Source organism: Melanerpes formicivorus, unplaced genomic scaffold (genome assembly GCF_026170545.1).
Source record: "Melanerpes formicivorus ecotype bairdi unplaced genomic scaffold, bMelFor1.0.p_v2 SCAF_9, whole genome shotgun sequence".
Taxonomy (NCBI): domain Eukaryota; kingdom Metazoa; phylum Chordata; class Aves; order Piciformes; family Picidae; genus Melanerpes; species Melanerpes formicivorus.
Window position 1 is genome coordinate 6,326,179 of NW_027142361.1, and position 20,284 is coordinate 6,346,462.

Genomic DNA, 20,284 nt, shown 5'->3' on the forward strand with positions numbered 1-20,284 from the left:
ATCCTGTGGAGACACGGAACTCCAGAGAGGATCGAGTCAGACAACGGAACTCATTTCAAGAACAACCTTGTAAAGAGCTGGGCAAAAGAGCACGGTATTGAGTGGATATTCCATATTTCCTACTATGCACCAGCTGCAGGGAAGATTGAACGTTACAACGGTTTGTTGAAGACCACTCTCAAAGCCATGGGAGGTGGATCTTTGAAAAACTGGGAAAAACATTTAGCACAAGGAACCTGGCTGGTAAATAGTAGAGGTTCTGTGAACCGAGCTGGACCTGCACATTCAGATTTGCTATGGAAAGTAGAAGGTGATAGAGTTCCTGTTGTTAGAGAAAAGAATCTGTTAGGTAAAACTGTTTGAGCATTTTCACCCTCAGGAGAGGCTAAACCTATCCGAGGAGTGGTTTCAGCTGAAGGTCCGGGTCACACTTATTGGGTAATGCAGGAGAATGGTGAAGTTCAGTGCATTCCACAAAGAAATTTAACTCTAGCTGAAAGAGGCTAATTTCAAACTATTGTACAGCTACATCACGTCCAAAGGAAGAATCAACGAGGAAATCTACGGTGCACGAACCCTGAGATCCCTGAGAGCCCTGAGTCAACTAAGAGACCCTGAGAATCCCTGTTTCCTTTTTCTTTGCTTTGTCGGCGAAGAAATGAACTGTTTTCCATTTTTCTCATTTTCTGATTTTCTTGGACTTTTGAATCATCTACATCTGAGCATAGCCGGAATGGACTATGAACTTTACTCATGAGCTGTAAATGTCATCCTGGATTGGATGGACAGTATGAACGGCCAATGAAATTGTTTAGAAGGGGTGGACTGTGACTGGTTCAGACTGTCCCCTTATGAAAGGGAATATGGTAGACGGAAGTTGGTAAACTAAAAGAAGGATCTAAACTAATTTCATTGGTAGAGTGGGAGGAAGCACCTTCTGAACAGGGAGTGGAGGAGGGTATCCTGGGTATTCCGGCACTTTATCTGCAGTCTTGCTTTCACTCCTCCGCAGGGCAGCAGCTTTCTGTGCTGGGCTTTCGTCCAAGGCTTTGGCCTTGAAACCGATAAGCTACCAAGGCCGGTATTAGCTGCTTTCCAATTAACACATAACTGTTTCTGATTTTTTTTCTCTTTTCTCTCTCTTTCTAACCTGCTCTGGGCAAAGGGGGGGAGAGAGGGGAGAGCGGAGGTGGGGAACCCTCTCAGCAGAGGGGGGAACTCTCATTTCTGTGATACTTTATTGTATATCTTTGTATATATTGTAAATATTGTAAATTTGTATATATTTCCCTGCATATCCTATATTGCTTTGTCAATATACAGCCCCACTGCTTTACTAATTCAGCTGTGAGTTTTTTTTTCCCTTTCCCTTCAATTTTCTTTCCCTTTACTTTACAGGGGGGAGGGAGGAGGCTTCTCGGCCTTACCCTTCCAACCCTACGACACACCCCATCAGGACCCAGCAGGTCAGGTGCAGTAGAAGTTGCCCCATGATCAACAAAACCAAAATTCCAGTGCTGGCACCATCCCTTGAGCCTATTGTTGATGGTATGGGTTCTCCCTTTCCTCTCAGTGTACACCCCTGCCACTGAGGGAACTGAGCGGAACACCACTTGAGATCCTGCCCCATCAATCAATTGTCTGAGGGCCTTGAATTTTCGTTTTTAATTGCCTTGGTGCCCTTCTTGTCAATTTCATCACTCCCAGCTTGTACTACCATCAGAGGGTAATAGTCAGAGGGCTGGATTAATTTAGGGTGTCTCCTTGCGATGTCCCTTACCCGCGCCCTGGGTAGGGAGCAGACCTCCCTGTGGGATGGGTCAGGACGACATATGGGTCCCTCAGTACCCCCCAGGAGAGAGTCCCCAACAACTATAACCCTTCTCCTTTTCTTTGTGGAGCTGTTCGTTATAGTTGGTGGGGACCGCTTGGCCTCAGGCTCCACTCCACATTGCTGCTCCTCAGCCCTCTCATCCCCACTGCCCTCGGCCTGCAGGGCCTCATATTTATTATGCAAGGGCAGCGGAGGAGGAGGAGAGGGCCAGGGTGGATTTCTCTTGCCACCCCTGGCAGGGACCTGTATCCATCCGTCCCCATTTCCGGGGACTCTTCCCTCCGCAGGGGAGATCTGCAGAGCCTTCTCCCAAAAGTCTAACTCCCTTTCGCTTTCCCTTATTTACCTCAGCCTAGACACCTCCTCTTTCAGGTCGGCCACTTCGCCCTTCAGCTCTGCCACCAGACTGAGGAGAAAGTTCACCTGGTCACACCTGACACAAGTGTTCTCTCCTTCCCCCTCTATTCCAAATGCCAGGCTGAAGCACTCTCTGCAGCTGGCAGCCTGGACTCCATCATGCTGATGAAGCAAGTCTGTCTGGGTAGATGCTGTTTTTCTACCGTTTGTCCGAGTGACTATCATAGTTCAAAGTTTGGTTGTTTTTTTTTTTTGGTTTTGGTTTTTTTGCGCAACCAGCAGAAAGGCTAGCTCCTGAACTCCTGAACCAAAATGGCGCCGCGCACACAGCCCGGGCGGGATTTGAACCTCCCGCGGCTGACATCAAGCTCCCATTCCCGCGCAGGCTCACGAGAGCATGATCCTGCCGGACCCCCCCCTATCAGGAGTCTTCCCGACCCACGAAACCCAGAAAGGAAGGCGAAAAGCCAAGCAGAAAACTCAAAATTCAAGCGGGGTCCGATCGGCTCCCAAACCAAAATGGCCAGTGTATGAACATCTCCATGACTCTGTGCTTGACAGGGCTGAGGATGACAGCTTTCCTCTCTGGTAATGTGCCATATTTATATTTTTGCCTGTTAGAGGATTGTCTTTGTTACAGGAGTCTTGCAGCCCTAAAAGCTGCCTCATGGCTCACCTACCCTGAAGAGGGTAAATATAAACTAGGGGTTTAACCCTTTCTTAAAATTGGCAAAGGTGTTACTGGCTACTTTAACTTCCTGCAGTCGCCACAATTTTTACCTTAACTTTAGCTGTTAAAGAATAACCACTGATACTTGCTTCACCTGGCTTTTGCTGCTGTACTCTCAGCTTGAGCACTGTGGTTCATTAAGATTTTTCAGTGTATTCTAGAGCATAACTTCTTTCCCTGTTTGGCAGGAAAGCTGTAGTTGGAGGCATGTCTGCAGGTGCCATCGGACAGTTTTTCACCAGTTCGACTGATCTGGTGAAGGTGCAGATGCAGATGGAAGGAAAAAGGAAGTTGGAGAGAAAGCCATTACGGTCAGTTCCTCTCAAAACTGGCAGGTTTTTTCCTGTCATTGATTACTCTTAGGTTGAGGGTGTGGCTCCTTCTGTATTCTACCATCTCCGCAGCTGCTTGGAGCCCTTTTGGGGGGAAAGCAGTACCTGGGAAGCACACAATGGTTCTGGGTAGTGGAGAAAGTGGGGAATTCTAGACTTCCTCCTTAGTCCATGTGACCGTTTGAGGCTGTGCCTTTAAGAAGAGGGACATTGTGGCTGAATGTTTTATAAACAAAAGACAGGTCTAAACTAATTTCATTGGTGAAGTGGCAGAGTACTGCCTTAAGTTTTGATTCCCAGAGAGACTTGGGGCAGTCATGTACTTCTTCCCCCTCCTTTCGCATCTTGCAGCTTCTGGGCTTTCGGCCAGACTGACCTTGGAACCGATAACCGCAAGGCCTGTACTAAACTTACTAACACATTTGCTCTAATTATAACTGCTTTTAATTAACAATTATTCCTTTTCTCTCTTTTTAACCCTCTCTGGGGAAAAGAGGGAGAGAATGGGGGTACAGGGGGGAAAACCCTTCCTCCTGGCGGGGGAGGGGAATGTCATTCCTGTGTTACTTTGTTGTATATTTCTGTATATATATTGTAAATACTGTAAATTGTGTATATATTCCCCTGCATATACTAAACTGCTTTGAAAATATAACACATTGTTTTGCTCATCCGGCTGTGCTTAGCTGTGGTTTTTTTCCGTTCACTTACGGGGGGGGAAGAAGTCTTGAGGCCTTCCCCTCAACCCTCGACATTTTTTTCTTGGCGCCTAATGTGGGGCAGATAATTAGCTTGATTTATTTCTTTATTGATTTATTCCTTTATAACCGGATTAGCAAAACATGAAGGTGCTGTGGATCTTGGAGCACATTTTCTTTTCAATTTTTGGGGCTCTGGTTTACAGATATTCTTTGGGTTTGATTCTGGATTACCTGGGGAAATATTTGATGCAGACAATTTATTTGTGGTTTACGTATCGGGTCAGACTCTGGTATGGAAGATGTGTGGATTTTTTCTGGCCAGCGAGATACAGGAATGTGAACTCTAGCACTCTCCCAATTGACATAAAAGAGTTTAAGATCCCAGTAGGAGAAAGGGTAACTTTAAGTGATGGCAGGGATCTGAAGGTGATTTGTTTGATGTGTATAAATCTCCTGCTGGTGATGGTGATTGCATATTTGCTGTTTTCCTTCCGTCGGGAGAGAAGGGTATAGAAAAAGTGTTTTCTTATTAAAAATAGAACAAAGAGAAAGCAGCGTGGCTCTGGGTCAGTCCCAGAGACATCTAGTGATGAGGAGCGTGGAGAATCTGTGTCAGTTAAAAAGAAAGCTAAAAAGTTAATTGGAAAAGCTGCTCTGAATGGTTTTGCCGCTGATTCTGGCAAGCTGCCAGGGGTGGCGGCAACTGCCAACAAGGCGTCTCCTCCCTCTCCTCTTCCCGCACCTTCTTCGGCCATTAACGGAGCTGGGTCATTTCGGTCTTCTTGTACGGTGGGACCGGAAGCCACTGCCCCAGCAGCTCATTTGCCTGGAAACTTGACAGCTTCTGTTAAGGTGGCTGTAAATTAAAACACAGCTCCAGATAAAGTGGCTGTTTTAAAGACTAGAAGTGGAAAGACCAAAGATGTTCCAGGAGCTAATGGAGAAGAAGAGGTGGAGACTGATCCTGGTGAGGGACCCTCTACTAGAAAAGATCCCGCTGAGGAGGAGGAAAAGATTTGTTTTAAAGATCTAGCTGACTTAGTGAGAGCAAAACAGGATAGAGATGCAGCTAGGACATGAGCTGGCAGTGGCGGTTCTCAGCTTAAAGAGATCCTTGAGAGAATGGCAGCAGGATAATTAGGACAACAAGTTGAGGAAGAGGAGGATGACATTTCCAACTGTTCTTCACCAAGGGAAGAATTACAAAATGTCTGAAAAGATTATACCAGAGCAGATAAGGAGCCAGTTCTAGCTTGGCTTAGTAGGTGTTATGATACAGGAGCTCCAGCACTAACGGTTGGAGACAAGTCAGCAGCTCAGTTAGGAACTCTCTCAAGGGATAATGGAATAGATAGACATCTAGGCAAGGTTCTCGGTAAGGTTAATCTGTGGATACGCCTTTTAATGGCAGTTGCCCTGAGATACCCTTCCCGAGATGATCTTCCATGGAATCCTAAACCCTGGACTACCATAGATGAGGGAATTAAGCGCTTGAGAGAATTTGCTGTTAGAGAGCCACTCTATGGTGAACATGAAACTCTGAATCCTGATGACATTCCTGGGGGGATTGGTCTTGCTAAAAAAATTATCAAACTTGCCCCTACTAATTATGCAACCATTCTGGCAAGCAGGATTGTGTCAAGAAATTATGGTGGAGCTCCTCCTACGGTCGGCCAATTCACTGATCAAATGAGACAATTGAAGGATAGCATGACACACGTTTATTTGGTTTCAGTCATTGAAACTATGTCTGGAAAAATTGAGAATTGCATGAAGGATCTGAAAGATTCCATATACCAATTGGCACAAAAAGATAATTCTAATTCTTCCTCCAGGTGGATACAAGTTTCATCTGTGAGGAATACATGTCCTCCAAGGAGGTCATTCCAAAACAGATCAAACCAAAACACGAATGCAGTCACGTAGGACTATTTGGATAACTCTGTGTGATCAGTTTTGTGAGAACATGAACAGGTGGGATGGCCAACCAATTTCTAATCTTTTCAGGTGACTGAGAGATCTGCAAAGTGGCAGAACCCGAGGTAGCAATACCAGAAGGGTAGCTGTTACTTCCACAGTTCCTCAGAACAACTCTAGCAGCTCCAACAGTGGCTCCAGCTACAGCACTGCACACTGTGCTCAATGCACATGTGGGGCATGTTCCCCATAACTAGGGGTGCCCTGCCTCCCGCCAGGGGGAGGAGAGGGATAACAAAGATAATGGAATCTACTGGGATGTGTACATCCAGTGGCCTGGCACTTCACAATTTCGGAAGTACAGGGCCTTGGTTGATACAGGAGCTCAGTGCACCATAATACCATCCAACTATCAGGGATCAGAGTCTATAACTATTTTGGGAGTCACAGGTGGATCTCAAGAGCTAAGTTAGGTGGAAGTTAATATAAGTTTAACTGGTAAACAATGGAGGAAGCATACAGTTGTGACCGGACCTGACGCACCTTGTATCTTGGGAACTGATTTTCCGACAGAAGGGCGTTTCAAAGACCCAAGAGGTTTCAAATGGGCTTTGAGAGTAGCTTCTGTAGAAATTCATGGACAAAAACTAAAGCTGTCTCCCAGACCTGAGCTTTCTGATGAATCTGCAGTTGTGGGACAACACAGGAAACAGGACATTCAACTGCCGGTTGCTTCTCAGACTGTGCATCACAGACAATACAGAACCAACCATGACTCTTTGTTGCCCATTCAGAATCTGATTCGTCAGTTCGAGAGTCAGAAAGTCAATCGCAAAATTCATTCACCTTTCAACAGTCCAGTGTGGCCTGTGCGAAAGCAGAATGGAGACTGGCGTCTGACAGTAGACTACCGAGCCCTAAATGAAGTGACACCACCTATGAGTGCAGCGGTGCCAGACATGATGGAGCTACAGTGTGAGCTGGAATCCAAAGAGGCCAAATGGTATGCTACCATAGACATTGCTAATGCATTTTTCTCTATTCCCATAGCAGAGGAATGCAGGCCTCAGTTTGCTTTCACCTGGAGAGGAATCCAGTACACTTTCAACAGACTGCCAATGGGCTGGATCCACAGCTCAAGCATCTGTCATGCAGTGATCCACGATGCTCTGGAGGAAGGCGGTGCTCCAGAAGACATCCAGTTCATCGATGATATCATCGTCTGGAGTAAAACTGCTGAGGAAGTCTTCGAGAAAGGTAACAAAATCATTGACATTCTTCTGAATGTAGGTTTTGCCATCAAGCGAGACAAGGTGAAAGGACCTACCACAGAGATTCAGTTTCTGGGAGTGCGGTGGCAGGATGGACGCCGACACATTCCAGCGGATGTTGTAAATAAAGTCTCTACCATGCAAATCCCACAAAGAAGCAAGAGACCTTACGTTTCTTGGGGATAGTGCGATTTTGGAGACTGCACATTCCTGGATACAGTCAGATTGTGAAACCTCTGTGTGATGTGACTCGAAAGAGAAACAGTTTCCACTGGGGACCTGAACAACAAGCAGCCTTTGACCAGATAAAGCAAGAGGTAGTTCAAGCAATGTGTCTGGGACCTGTCCGAGATGGTCCAGACATTAAGAACATTCTGTAGACATCTCCAAGTGACAATGGTCCAACCTGGTGCTTGTGGCAAAAAGCTCCAGGTGAGACACGTGGACAACCTCTTGATTTCTGGAGTCGAGGTTACAGAGGTTCAGAGGCTAATTATACTCCAACAGAGAAAGAAATTTTAGCTACCTATGAAGGAGTAAAAGCATCTTCTGAAGTAATTGGAACTGAATCACAACTTCTTCTAGCTCCCAGATTACCAGTTTTGAATTGGATGTTCAAAGGCAAAGGCTCCACACCTCATCATGCCACAGACTCAACGTGGTCTAAGTGGATGGCTCTGATAACACAGAGAGCTCGAATGGGAAATCTTGAAAGACCTGGTCTCGTGGAGGTGATCTCAAGTTGGCCTGAAGGTATCAACTGTGCTAAACCACCAGAGGGGAAAGTAACTCGTGCTGAGGAAGCTCCTCTTTGCAATGACCTTGCTGATGATGAAAAGATATATGCTTTGTTCAGAGACGGTTCCTGTCGTCTTGTTGGAAACAAGTGAAGGTGGAAGTCTGCAGTGTGGAGTCCGACACGCCGAGTTGCAGAGGCGAAAGATGGAGAAGGAGAATCCAGTCAGTTCGCAGAGGTAAAAGCTGTCCAGCTAGCTCTCAACGTAGCTGAATGTCAGAGATGGCCAAAGCTTTATCTCTACACCGACTCATGGATGGTAGCCAATGCTCTATGGGGTTGGCTAGAGAACTGGAAGAAGAATGGTTGGCAAAGGAAAGGAAATCCCATTTGGGCAGCAGACCTGTGGCAGGACATTGCTGATCGAATCGAGAGAATTCCAGTGAAAGTGAGACACATCGATGCTCACATTCCTAAGAGCAAAGCTACTGAGGAACAGCAACACAACCATCAGGTAGATCTAGCTGCAAGAGTTTCTCAAGTAGACATGGACTCTAATCTTGATCTCAACTGGAAACACCGAGGTGAGATATTCTTAGCTCGGTGGGCTCATGATTCATCAGGACATCAAGGCAGAGATGCAACATACCAATGGGCTCGTGACAGATCCATAGACATTTCCATGGATGCTATGACACAAGTCATCCATGACTGTGACATTTGTGCTGCTATTAAGCAGGCAAAGCGAATTAAGCCCTTGAGGTATGGTGACAGATGGTCCAAGTACAAGTATGGTGAAGCTTGGCCGATTGACTATATCACTCAACCACATTGTCATTCTGGTAAGCAATACGTGCTTACTATGGTAGAGGCAAACACTGGATGGTTGGAAATTGATCCAGTTCCACATGCAACTGCACGCAACACCATTCTCGGTCTGGAGAGACAAATCCTGTGGAGACACGGAACTCCAGAGAGGATCGAGTCAGACAATGGAACTCATTTCAAGAACAGCCTTGTAAGGAACTGGGCAAAAGAGCACAGTATTGAGTGGATATTCCATATTCCCTACTATGCACCAGCTTCAGGGAAGATTGAATGCTACAACAGTTTGTTGAAGACCACTCTTAAAGCCATGGGGGGTGGATCTTGGAAAAACCTGGAAAAACATTTAGCACAAGCAACCTGGCTGGTAAATAGTAGAGGTTCAGTGAACCGAGCTGGACCTGCACATTCAGACCTGCTACAGAAAGTAGAAGGTGATAGAGTTCCTGTTGTTAGATAAAAGAATCTGTTAGGTAAAATTGTTTGGGTATTTTCGCCCTCAGGAGAGGCTAAACCTGTCTGAGGGCTTGTTTCAGCTGAAGGTCCGGGTCACACTTATTGGGTAATGCAAGAGAATGGTGAAATTCAGTGTATTCCACAAAGAATTTTAACTTTAGCTGAAAGAGTTTAATTTAATCTGTTGTACAGGTACACCGCATCCAAAGAAAGAATCAACGAGGAATCTACTGTGCACAAAGCCTGAGAGCCCTGAGTCAACTAAGAGACCCTGAGAATCCCTGTTTCCCTTTTCTTTGCTTTGTCGGCGAAGAAATAAAATCTTTTCCATTTTTCTCATTTTCTTATTTTCTTGGACTTTTGAATCATCTCTATCTGAGTATAGGCAGAATGGAGTACGATCTGTAAATATTGTCGTGGATTGGATGGACAGTATGAACAGCCAATGAAATTTTTTAGAAGGTGTGGACTGTGATCGTTTGAGGCTGTGCCTTTAAGAAGAGGGACATTGTGACTGAATGTTTTATAAACAAAAGACAGGTCTAAACTAATTTCATTGGTGGAGTGGCAGAGTATTGCCTTAAGTTTTGATTCCCAGAGAGACTTGGGGAAGTCTTGCACTTCTTCCCCCTCCTTTCACATCTTGCAGCTTCTGGGCTTTCGGCCAGACTGACCTTGGAACCGATAACCGCAAGGCCTGTACTAAACTTACTAACACATTTGCTCTAATTATAACTGCTTTTAATTCACAATTATTCTTTTTCTCTCTTTTTAACCCTCTCTGGGGAAAAGGGGGAGAGAAGGGGGGTACAGTGGGGAAAACCCTTCCTCCTGGCGGGGGAGGGGAATCTCATTCCGGTGTTACTTTGTTGTATATTTCTGTATATATATTGTAATTGTGTATATATTCCCCTGCATATCCTAAATTGCTTTGTAAATATAGCACATTCTCTTGCACATCCAGCTGTGCTTAGATGTGGTTTTTTTTTCCCTTCACTTACAGCGGGGGGGAAATAATGCTTGAGGTCTTCCCCTCGACCCTTGACAGTCCATTTATATTTGCCTTCTTATTCTGATGTATTGGTCCCAGAGGCCACAAACACTCCCCCACTCTGCGTGTGCAGCGTGTTCATGCCAGTATTCTGCTGGGAGGAAGGAAGGATGTTTTCTGGAGAACGGAAGCTGGAAGAATGGATGGGGGAAATGGCTTGTGAGGGTTGCCTGAAGATGGCAGGGCTCAAGACCTTCCTGCAGGTACCAGGACATGCTGCTCTTTGCATCCAAAACCACAGGAATCATTTGGTGTCTCATATATTTAGCACTGAAACCCAGCTGTGGGGTTAAAGAGTCATCTGTCATTAGCAACCAGACTGCTGCTTACCAGGGCTTGTCAAGCACTGGAACAGGCTGCCCAGGAAATTGGTTAAGTCATCATTTCTGGAGGTATTTAAAAGACTTGTACATATGGTGCTGAGGAACATGGTTTACTGGTGACATGGCAATGCTGAGTTGACAGTTGGACTCAATGATCTAAAGGTCTTTTCCAACCAAAATGATTCTATGGTTCTGTAAAAAAATCAAAGATGGGTCAAAAAATGGGCCTGGAGAGCCAGATCCTTGTAGGTATAAATTGCCTTTCCTATATGAGGACCTGGTACAACAAAACACTGGAATATGCAAAGATTTTTCCATACCTTGGCTCTCTACTTGATACTTGCACATTGATTTCAGGTTTCGAGGAGTGTACCACGCATTTATGGAGATCCTGTCTGAACGAGGAATACGGGGCCTTTAGGCTGGATGGGTTCCAAACATCCAGAGAGCTGCTTTGGTGAACATGGGAGGTAAATTTCATAATCTGGTCTGCAGCATGTAGGGCCACATCTAAGATTCAGAAAGGAGAGGTCAGCTACTCTTCTGTTTTTGTCTCTTTGTTATCTACACTGGGGACCTGTTTGAAATACACTGCAGGTGACCTCTGCCTTGAGTGTTTTGTTCCTGTGGAAATCAAGTTGCTTCAAAAATAACAGTTTGTGCCTGAGCCTGTGGGATGGTAAACTGGGAGCCGAGAGCATTCCACAGGCAGCAGAGCAGGGACCTTGTCAGCCACAACTCAGCTCCCTACCGCCCAAGCAAGGTGAGCAGGGCAAAGCCAGCACAGGCAGCCAGGTTCCACCATGATCTAGATCCTCAGAAAGTGGAGGAGCAGGATCAGAATAAGCTCAAGCAGGAGCATCGCCTGTCTTCAGCAACCTTCCCCCTTTATACTCGCTGTGAGGTTTATGGTCTGGAACACACCTGTGAGCCAGCTTGGGTCACCTGCCCCAGCTGACTCAAACCTGGTAACAGCCCGCAGCCCATGGCTGGCTTCTGGTGAAACCAGGACAGGTTAATGAGTTATTTTGCAGAATTTTCCATTTGGGATCCATTTTATCATTTGTAGAGTAAATCAGAGAAGAAAGTAGTGAAAAGACCACATACTCACTTGTCTAACTACAGGACCTAGGTGCCACAACCATCACTAGAAACTGGGGGGTGAGTGCTAACTGTACCAATGGGAGGAACTGCACTGGAAGCTTAGGTCTTGCCAAGCCTCCACCCTGCATCAGTAATGAAGAGCACAGATTCCACTGCCTCCTGACAATACTGGGTTTTCTCATTATCCTCTTTCTAGATCTCACCACTTATGACTCAGTGAAACACTTTTTACTTCTGAACACACCACTTGTGGACAACAGCCTGACTCACAGTGTTGCCAGGTGCCATATTCCAAATTACCTCTTCCACTGTGGAGTATTTCTAGCCTTCCTCTATGATCTGCCTCTCTGTGCTAGACTCTAGTCTTTGGTCATGATACTGTTAATCAAATCTACCTTTGTAACTACTTGAGAACATCTTTGTACAAAAGACACAAGACAAAGGAGGCAGCCATTGCTACAAAACTGCCCTCCATAGAAGTGCCTTGCTAATGCATTTAAAAACCTCACATAGTCTGTGAGAGCACAGGGGCTTTTACTTCGCCAGAACTGACACTATTTTATCTAACCTATTTTTAATGTTTTCAAAAATGTAAGAATAAGCAATATAAACTCTACAGAACAACTTCTTTTCCTCCCTTAAATTATGAAGAAATCTTCTTTATATAAACAATGTAGTAAATTGCAGGTGGGTCCTGCCTCATAACCGGACACAGAGTGAGGGAACCAATACCAGCAAACCTCCTCCCAAATCAAATTTGTGTTAAGCTATGAGGTATTACATGATTTTGTGATACAGCATCCTGGTTTGTATCAGAAACAGTGTGGCCAGCAGAACTAGGGAAGTGCAATTGTCCTCCTGTACTTGGCACTGGTAGGGCTACACCTCAAATACTGTGTTCAGTTTTTGGCCACTCACTACAAGAAGGGCATTGAGGATGGTGAAAGGTCTGGAGAACAGATCTTATGAGTACTGGCTGAAGGAACCAGGGTTGGTTAGCCTGGGAAAAAGGAGAGACAGGTGGAAGATCATCTTTTCTCTCTACAACTACCTGAAAGGAGGTTGCAGCAAAGCAATAGAACAAAAGGAAATGGCCTCAAGTTGCACAAGGGGAAGTTTAGGGTGGATATTAGGAAAAATTTCTTCCCTGCAAGGGTCATCAACCACTGAAACAGGCTGTCCAGAGAGGTGGTGGAGTCACCATCCCTGACGGTATTTTAAACACGTAAATGTGGAACTGAGGGACATGGTTTAGTGGTTGACTGTCAGTACTAGTTTAACAGTGGGACTTAATGGTTTTAAAGGTCTATTCCAACCAAAACAATTTCATACCTGTTTTAATATATATTAATAGAATTGCAATCATGATGCTTCAATTATCATGATAAATCCTAGTTTGTTCTTTAAGTATCTGTCACTGTTGGCAGTTGCTGTTCTGGCCTGGTAGCTGCTGTTCTGGGAACTCAAGATGATGTGGTCAAAACCTGGGTAATGAACCAGCTGAGAGATTGTCACGGTCCGGAGACATTAGATGTCTCGGTCCGGAGACACAGTTCTTTTAAATATTCCCGTGTTGTGAAATTAAAGGCACAAACGAGGCCAAAGTATCAACAGCTAGACTATTTATTACATAAAGTGGACATAAGAAAGGAAGAGGGAGAAAATAAAGAGGGAGAGAGAGACGAGAGATAGAAGAGGAAGAGAAGAGGAAAGGAATTATATTACCACACCCCTCATCCCCCCCAAGACAGTTAAAGTCTGTGGAGGAAAGGTGCTGCAGGAGATGTTGGGTTTGTAGAGAAACCGTGGTGAGGCTTTTGCTGGAGAACAGCTGTGGTACTCTGGGGAGATGTTGGGTTGATACAGGAACAGTGCTGAGGCTCCTCTGGGCAGCCTGGGTCTGTAGAGAAAGGGTGCTGAGGATTTGGCTGGAGCTGTGGTCCTCCGGGCAGCTTCTTTTCTCTGGAGCAGCATTGTCCCGGCTTTCTCTTCTCAGCGGCCTGGCCCGTCTCCTGTGTTTTCCTTCATCTCCGTTTTTCTCCCCGTTTTTCTCCTCTGTTTCTCTCCTCTGTTTCTCTCTCCAAACCAGTAGTTGCTCGAGTCTTTTATACAGTTTTTTAGTCCTCAGGCAGGTGTTGGTATGTCAGGTATTCCAGAGGCAAGGAAATAATCCAGGTATCTTTCTGTGTATTGCTGTGTATGTGGGCAAGATTTTTGGATGGAGGCGAGGGGGTAATCTCCGTCTACCCCATCTCCATCCAGACAAGTCCTCCCACATTCCTTTACACAGGTGGTGGGAACCATCGTATCACCCTGCCCAAGGTACTTGATGGGCAGAAACCACCCTGCCCAGAAAGCGTGATGGCTGGGTCCTTGGGTCCATTGTTGTAGTCCCGTGTTATCACGATGCAATCACAAGCTGATTTGCATCCAGGATTGGTGGACAGGATTCTTTCCACCTTCTTTCCAGTGGCTCTGCTATCACTTTATCTTTGTTGACTCACATAGAGAGAGACAAACTTATTAGACTCTCACAGAGATAAGCAGGGAAGGTAGGGACACTTTGGAGACCAATTTTTCAGTGGAAGAACACCTAAGTCTCATTAATTTCAATTGGAGTGAAGTGCTAAGTCTCTAATTTGCCCTTCCTCTTTCTGATGATCATTTTATTGTTTTAGTTGTCTGGGGAGGTTTAATTTCTGATGATACTCCAGTGAGCTTACTGAAGAGCTCTTGCTTGTACAGATTTAACAGATACAGATTAATTTTCAGAGCCAGGGGTTATAGCAGGTTTTTTAATTGCATATTTGTAATCCTAACACTATTTGTTCTCCTTGCACATTGCTAGAGGTCTGCTGTATAAATCTTCCATGGATTGCTTGATTCAAAGTGTACAGGGTGAAGGGTTTATGTCTCTGTACAAAGGCTTTATACCAACCTGGATGCGAATGGTAAGTGCCTTTTAACTCTATAAGATAGCTGAACAATGTGGCATTAAAATGTAAAGAGTTCTTTCTGTGTCAGCACTTTCCCAAAACTTTTTGGGTCTCTTGATTAACTGCAGTTAGCATAGTTGAATGCAGTGGATGACACAACCTCCTCCACATTGCATACTGCACCCCTTCAATTTGGAAAATGCTGTTCTGATTAATTACTAGTGATTTTCCTTGCTTTTTAAATAATTTTAGGCTCCCTGCTTTTTCCCTTCCCCAAACTCTCCATTATTCCCTTCTTACTCCTCACTGTGGACTTGTTGTGGGTTTGCATCCTTTGTAATTTCATTCCTCCTTCTCTCCTGATCCCAAAATTACTTTATTACTGCATTATGCCCAGGTCTCTGTTTTCCTCCTCTTGTATTCAGGATGGTGCTTTCTCCTGCATACTTCTGGGGCATTAAAGCAATGTCTTGGGGAAGAAGAGGCTGTATCACCTTTGGAAGGAGGGGAGGGCTTCTCGAGGTATGTTCAAGGAAGCTGTTAGATTATGTAGGAATAAAATTAGGGAGGCTAAGGCCCAGCTGGAACTGAAGCTGGCCACCTCAGTCAAAGACAATAAAAAGCATTTTTATAAATATATTAACAATAAGAAGAAGGGCAGGAGGAACCTGCACTCCCTGGTGGACCTGGAGGGGAACACGGTGACTGAAGATGAGGAGAAGGCTGAGGTCCTGAACACCTTCTTTGCCTCAATTTTTAACAGCAAGGCAGGTTTCGGAAAGCATGCACGGACTCCCATGTTGGTGAGGCAGGAATCGTTTATTGGTACAGAACAAGCAGCTTATATAGGAAAAATCGAGCAGGGTAAGCAATTCCCTGACATTCTTGCACCACTGCTGCTAATTGGGTTTTCTCCTTTGATATGCAGCTGTCCATTGTTATCTTCATCCCATATCAGGTTGGTCTTCTCCAGCATGGAGACAAGCGTCCTCTTGTCTGGCACGTCAGGTTGTTTACCATGGTCAGCTCTTCTTTATCATCAAGCCATCCTTCCAGTATCAGTGGCCTGTTGTTCTTTCTTGTCCTGAAACCTTCCATAGATACTTTCTGCTTTCCTACAACTCCCCATTTTTATATTGTTTAAAACAGCAACCATCACTTGTGTTCTGACCATCCTTTATTCCTAAAAGCTATGATTACAAATACCATTAACACTACAATTACAATACCAATCACTACCAGGATTCCACCTATAACCCACACTCGTAGATTCAGACCTGAGAACCAATTTTTTGGATTCAACCAGCTAAGATCTTTGTTCAGTGCTTGCCATGTTGAATCAATCCGCACCTGTTGTATATTTGCTAATTGCAGTTCCAGCTGATGCTTCAATGTTTGGACATTATATTTCAAGGAGCTATCGAAGGCCCCTTGTAAGTGTGATCTTACTGAGTTCCAATCATGCTGAGAGTCATTCCAAGACAAGGATGTTACACACATGTCCTTCTTATGATATTCCCAATCACACTGCAGCATCATATGGGTCTGCAAGGCAGATTGTTGGTCTCCTAACCAAACAACGCTGGCCTCAAGTGCATATAGCCTTGCCATTATTTCCTCATCTATAGCTTCCTGCATCTGCAAATCATTTGTCACATTGGTTAATAAAGTTCTCACTGTGTCTGCAGTTTGTATACCCTTTGTCAAAGCTGTAACTGAAGCAGCAGCAGATGCTAATATTATCACAGCTGATATTATAGCAAAAATTAACCATCCCACAAATCTTTTTGCCCTTTTTCTAGAATCTTTTAGTCCCTGGTCTAATAGCCTGATGACATGGTCCAATCCATTCTCACTCTCCCATCCTCTTGTCATATTCACTGGAATCCATACCTCTGCCCTTCTTCAGAAGGGAATAATCATGCTCCGCTGATCAATGTCTTTATCAATAATACAAGTCTTAAAAGTAATATTGCTACAACTAAGATGATATATGCTTGATTTGTTATAGACTATAAAATCAATGCCTATTCCTAATACATATGGGTGGGTAGTACACACAGTAGCAAAGGAACTACGTAGTACATGTTCTACTAAAATGCCTTTACATGAGAGGTCTTTTATTTTGTGACAAGGCAAGTCCTTCTGACAATGCATCAAGGAATCTTCAACATTAGAGTTTAAATGAGAAACACAACCTCAAAACATACAAAACTGCTACTGCCAGGTTTCACACACACACACCTTTTTTTTTTTTTTTTTTTTTTTTTTTTTGTGTGTGATTTCATCTTTATCCTTTTACAATTTTTTGGTGAGCTACTGGATCATGCTTCACCCCCTGCTCACCACTTAGGGGAGAAGCCCTTAGCTGCTCTGGGAGGCACACCACTCCCCTCACCTAATGGTCCTACCAAGAGGAGAGCAGTGGGTTCAGCCCTCTCCTTGGGCTCATGCCAGCAACTCACAACCACTTCTAATTGCCTCGTGGCTAGTCCATCTATCGCTTCTGTTTGAATACCTTTCTTCTGACCCATCAGGAGACAAAGGGGGGATTCAAAATGATGTTTTAGTTCTGTTAAGATATCATATGATAGAGAGTGATACACGGGAACAGTCCCACCTCCTGGTCTGTTTTCCACCACTACTGGCAGCACACGCATCTGTAACATTTCTGTATTTATAAAACCCTTATCATCTTTAACCATCAAAACATCAGAAATTGAAATCTGCAATCGTGTAGCTACACTTGGAACATGTTCATAAATCAACAATCCATTAGACATTTTAACACCATCCTGCACATTGCCTCCTTGATAAAGCATCCCGTTATCCCTCACCCCCATATTACTCATAATAGCGGCAGGAGGTACACAAACACCTCCATAAGGTGGTGGGGGGGTAGACAAAGCCCCCGCCTGCTGGGGTATAGGAACCGAATGAGGCTGAGAGTAAAAACCTGCTGGAAAAGGAAAGGGATAGGGAACAGAGTTAAGAACTTCAGTAGTGGTATTTAAGGGAAGAGAGGAAGATAAACTTGGTGCTGTGGGTTGGAAAAGTGGCTGGTTTGATTTGTCGAGCGATTCTTGAGTAACAGAGCTGTCAGAATCAAAAGAAATTAGTTTTTCATCAGTTACTTGAGTTGGTGGTTTTAACTTTGCATCTGGTTTTCTTTGTTTCTTCTGCTCCGCTTGAGGATTTGTTTCTTCTGTAGCTGCGACGGCTGCCTTAAGCAGACGTACCTGTGGATATAAACCTGGCTCCTTTTCTGTAGCGGTGGAGCCCTGATCAAAAGGATCATGTGGCTCTGGGTCTGACTCAGAGCCGCTGTCCCCGTATTTTGTATTTGCATCAGGCAGTGTCTTAGACTTCTTAAGGGGCACGTCAAACGGCCTCTTTCGCTGTTGAACTAGGAGCTTTTGTGACCGTGTTCCCATTAGCGGGTCATCAGTGCCTATTCTTTCCTCCCCCGTGTGCCCTGCGGCCACTCCTCTTGTTTCTGTCTGTGTTGTGTTGTTTGTAGGAAGCTCATCCTGCTTCTGAGGGCCCGCACGGGTAATGGGAGTGTTTAGAGTCCCCGAGGGTGAAGTGCTGTTGGATTTACTCATTAGCGTGGTCAGCGCTAGCCACAGTATGCGCCACGTTATTAAAATGTCCGGTGAAAAATCATCCCCGGATTTTTGTGCTTCTGAGAGAGTTTCTCCAACCCTGTTCCACTCTGTTAATTCGTATGTCCCTGATTCAGGATACCAGGGACAATTGCGATTTATCCACAGCAAAAGAAGGGTAAGTTTTTGAGAGCTCAGTCTGTACCCTTGCTCTTTGATAATTCGCATAAGCACATCATGGTGCAATTGCTGTGATTTTGTGGCTCCCTGGCCCATATTCTTCCCCGGCCGCAGTCCCCGTACCTGACCTGCAAGTGTAGGGGATGGACGCGTCGTTTGCTCACTTCTCCCGTTCGGCTCACTGGGGGTGCAATCCGAGGGTGAGTCTGGACAAAGACCTCACTGAAATTCCCAATACGGGCGCCAGTATTTCGGAAAGCATGCACGGACTCCCATGTTGGTGAGGCAGGAATCGTTTATTGGTACAGAACAAGCAGCTTATATAGGAAAAATCGGGCAGGGTAAGCAATTCCCTGACATTCTTGCACCACTGCTGCTAATTGGGTTTTCTCCTTTGATATGCAGCTGTCCATTGCTATCTTCATCTCATATCAGGTTGGTCTTCTCCAGCATGGAGACAAGCGTCCTCTTGTCTGGCACGTCAGGTTGTTTACCATGGTCAGCTCTTCTTTATCATCAAGCCATCCTTCCAGTATCAGTGGCCTGTTGTTCTTTCTTGTCCTGAAACCTTCCATAGATACTTTCTGCTTTCCTACAGGCAAAAGTTCAGGACGAGTGGCCTCCGGAGCTGGGCGATGGGGTCGGGGAGCAGTGTAATGCCCCGGAAATCCATGAGGAATTAGTTCGGGACCTGCTGAGCCACTTGGATATTCACAAGTCCATGGGACCGGATGGGATCCATCCTAGGGTGCTGAGAGAGCTGGCGGATGTGCTGGCTAGGCCACTCTCCATCATTTTCCTCCAGTCCTGGCTCACAGGTGAGGTCCCAGATGACTGGAAACTGGCCAATGTGGTCCCCATCCACTAGAAGGGTCGGATGGAGGAACCTGGAAACTACAGGCCAGTCAGCCTGACCTCAGTGCCAGGGAAAATGATGGAGCAGATTATCCTGGCAGCAATAACTGCGCACCTGAAGGATGGCCAAGGGCTCAGGTCCAGCCAGCATGGATTTAGGAAGGGCAGATCCTGCCTCTCCAACCTGATCTCTTTCTATGATCAGGTGACCCGTCTGGTGGACGTGGGGAGGCCTGTGGATGTGGTCTACCTGGACTTCAGCAAGGCCTTTGACACCGTCCCCCACAGCAAACTGCTGACTAAGCTGTCAGCCTGTGGATTGGACCATTACACTCTGTGCTGGGTTAGGAACTGGCTGGAGGGCTGGGCCCAGAGAGTGGTAGTGAACGGTGCCACATCCAGCTGGAGGCCGGTCACCAGTGGTGTCCCCCAGGGATCAGTGCTGGGCCCTGTCCTCTTCAACATATTCATCGATGATCTGGATGAAGGGGTAGAGTCAGTCATCAGCAAGTTTGCAGATGACACAAAGTTAGGGGCAGATGTTAGTCAGTTAGAGGGTAGAAAGGCTCTGCAGAGGGACCTCGACCGACTGGACAGATGGGCAGAGTCCAATGGGATGGCATTCAACAAGTCCAAGTGCCGAGTGCTGCACTTTGGCTACGGCAATCCCATGCAGAGCTATAGGCTGGGGTCGGAGTGGCTGGAGAGCTCCCAAACAGAGAGGGACCTGGGTGTGCTGATCGACAGCCACCTGAATATGAGCCAGCAGTGTGCCCAGGTGGCCAGGAGGGCCAATGGCATCCTGGCCTGCATTAGTAATAAGTGTGGCCAGCAGGAGCAGGGAGGTCATAGTGCCCCTGTACTCTGCTTTGGTTAGGCCGCACCTTGAGTACTGTGTCCAGTTCTGGGCCCCTCAGTTTAAGAAGGACATCGAAACACTTGAGCGTGTCCAGAGAAGGGCAACAAGGCTGGTGAGAGGCCTTGAATACAAGCCCTATGAGGAGAGGCTGAGGGAGCTGGGATTGTTTAGCCTGGAGAAGAGGAGGCTCAGTGGTGACCTCATTGCCCTCT

The 20,284-nt window shown here is 45.7% G+C and overlaps 1 protein-coding gene across 1 annotated transcript in view; it reads left to right on the forward strand.

The window, feature by feature from the left end:
* Positions 1-2,588: 2,588 nt before the first annotated feature.
* SLC25A27 (solute carrier family 25 member 27) overlaps positions 2,589-20,284 on the forward strand; it is a 65,118-nt gene continuing 47,422 nt past the window's right edge. The window contains 9 exon segments of the mRNA XM_068143266.1: positions 2,589-2,779; positions 3,110-3,232; positions 10,891-11,003; positions 11,834-11,918; positions 13,065-13,153; positions 13,766-13,769; positions 14,486-14,588; positions 15,502-15,531; positions 15,948-16,006. Of these exon segments, the coding sequence (XP_067999367.1) occupies positions 2,589-2,779; positions 3,110-3,232; positions 10,891-11,003; positions 11,834-11,918; positions 13,065-13,153; positions 13,766-13,769; positions 14,486-14,588; positions 15,502-15,531; positions 15,948-16,006 (797 nt within the window).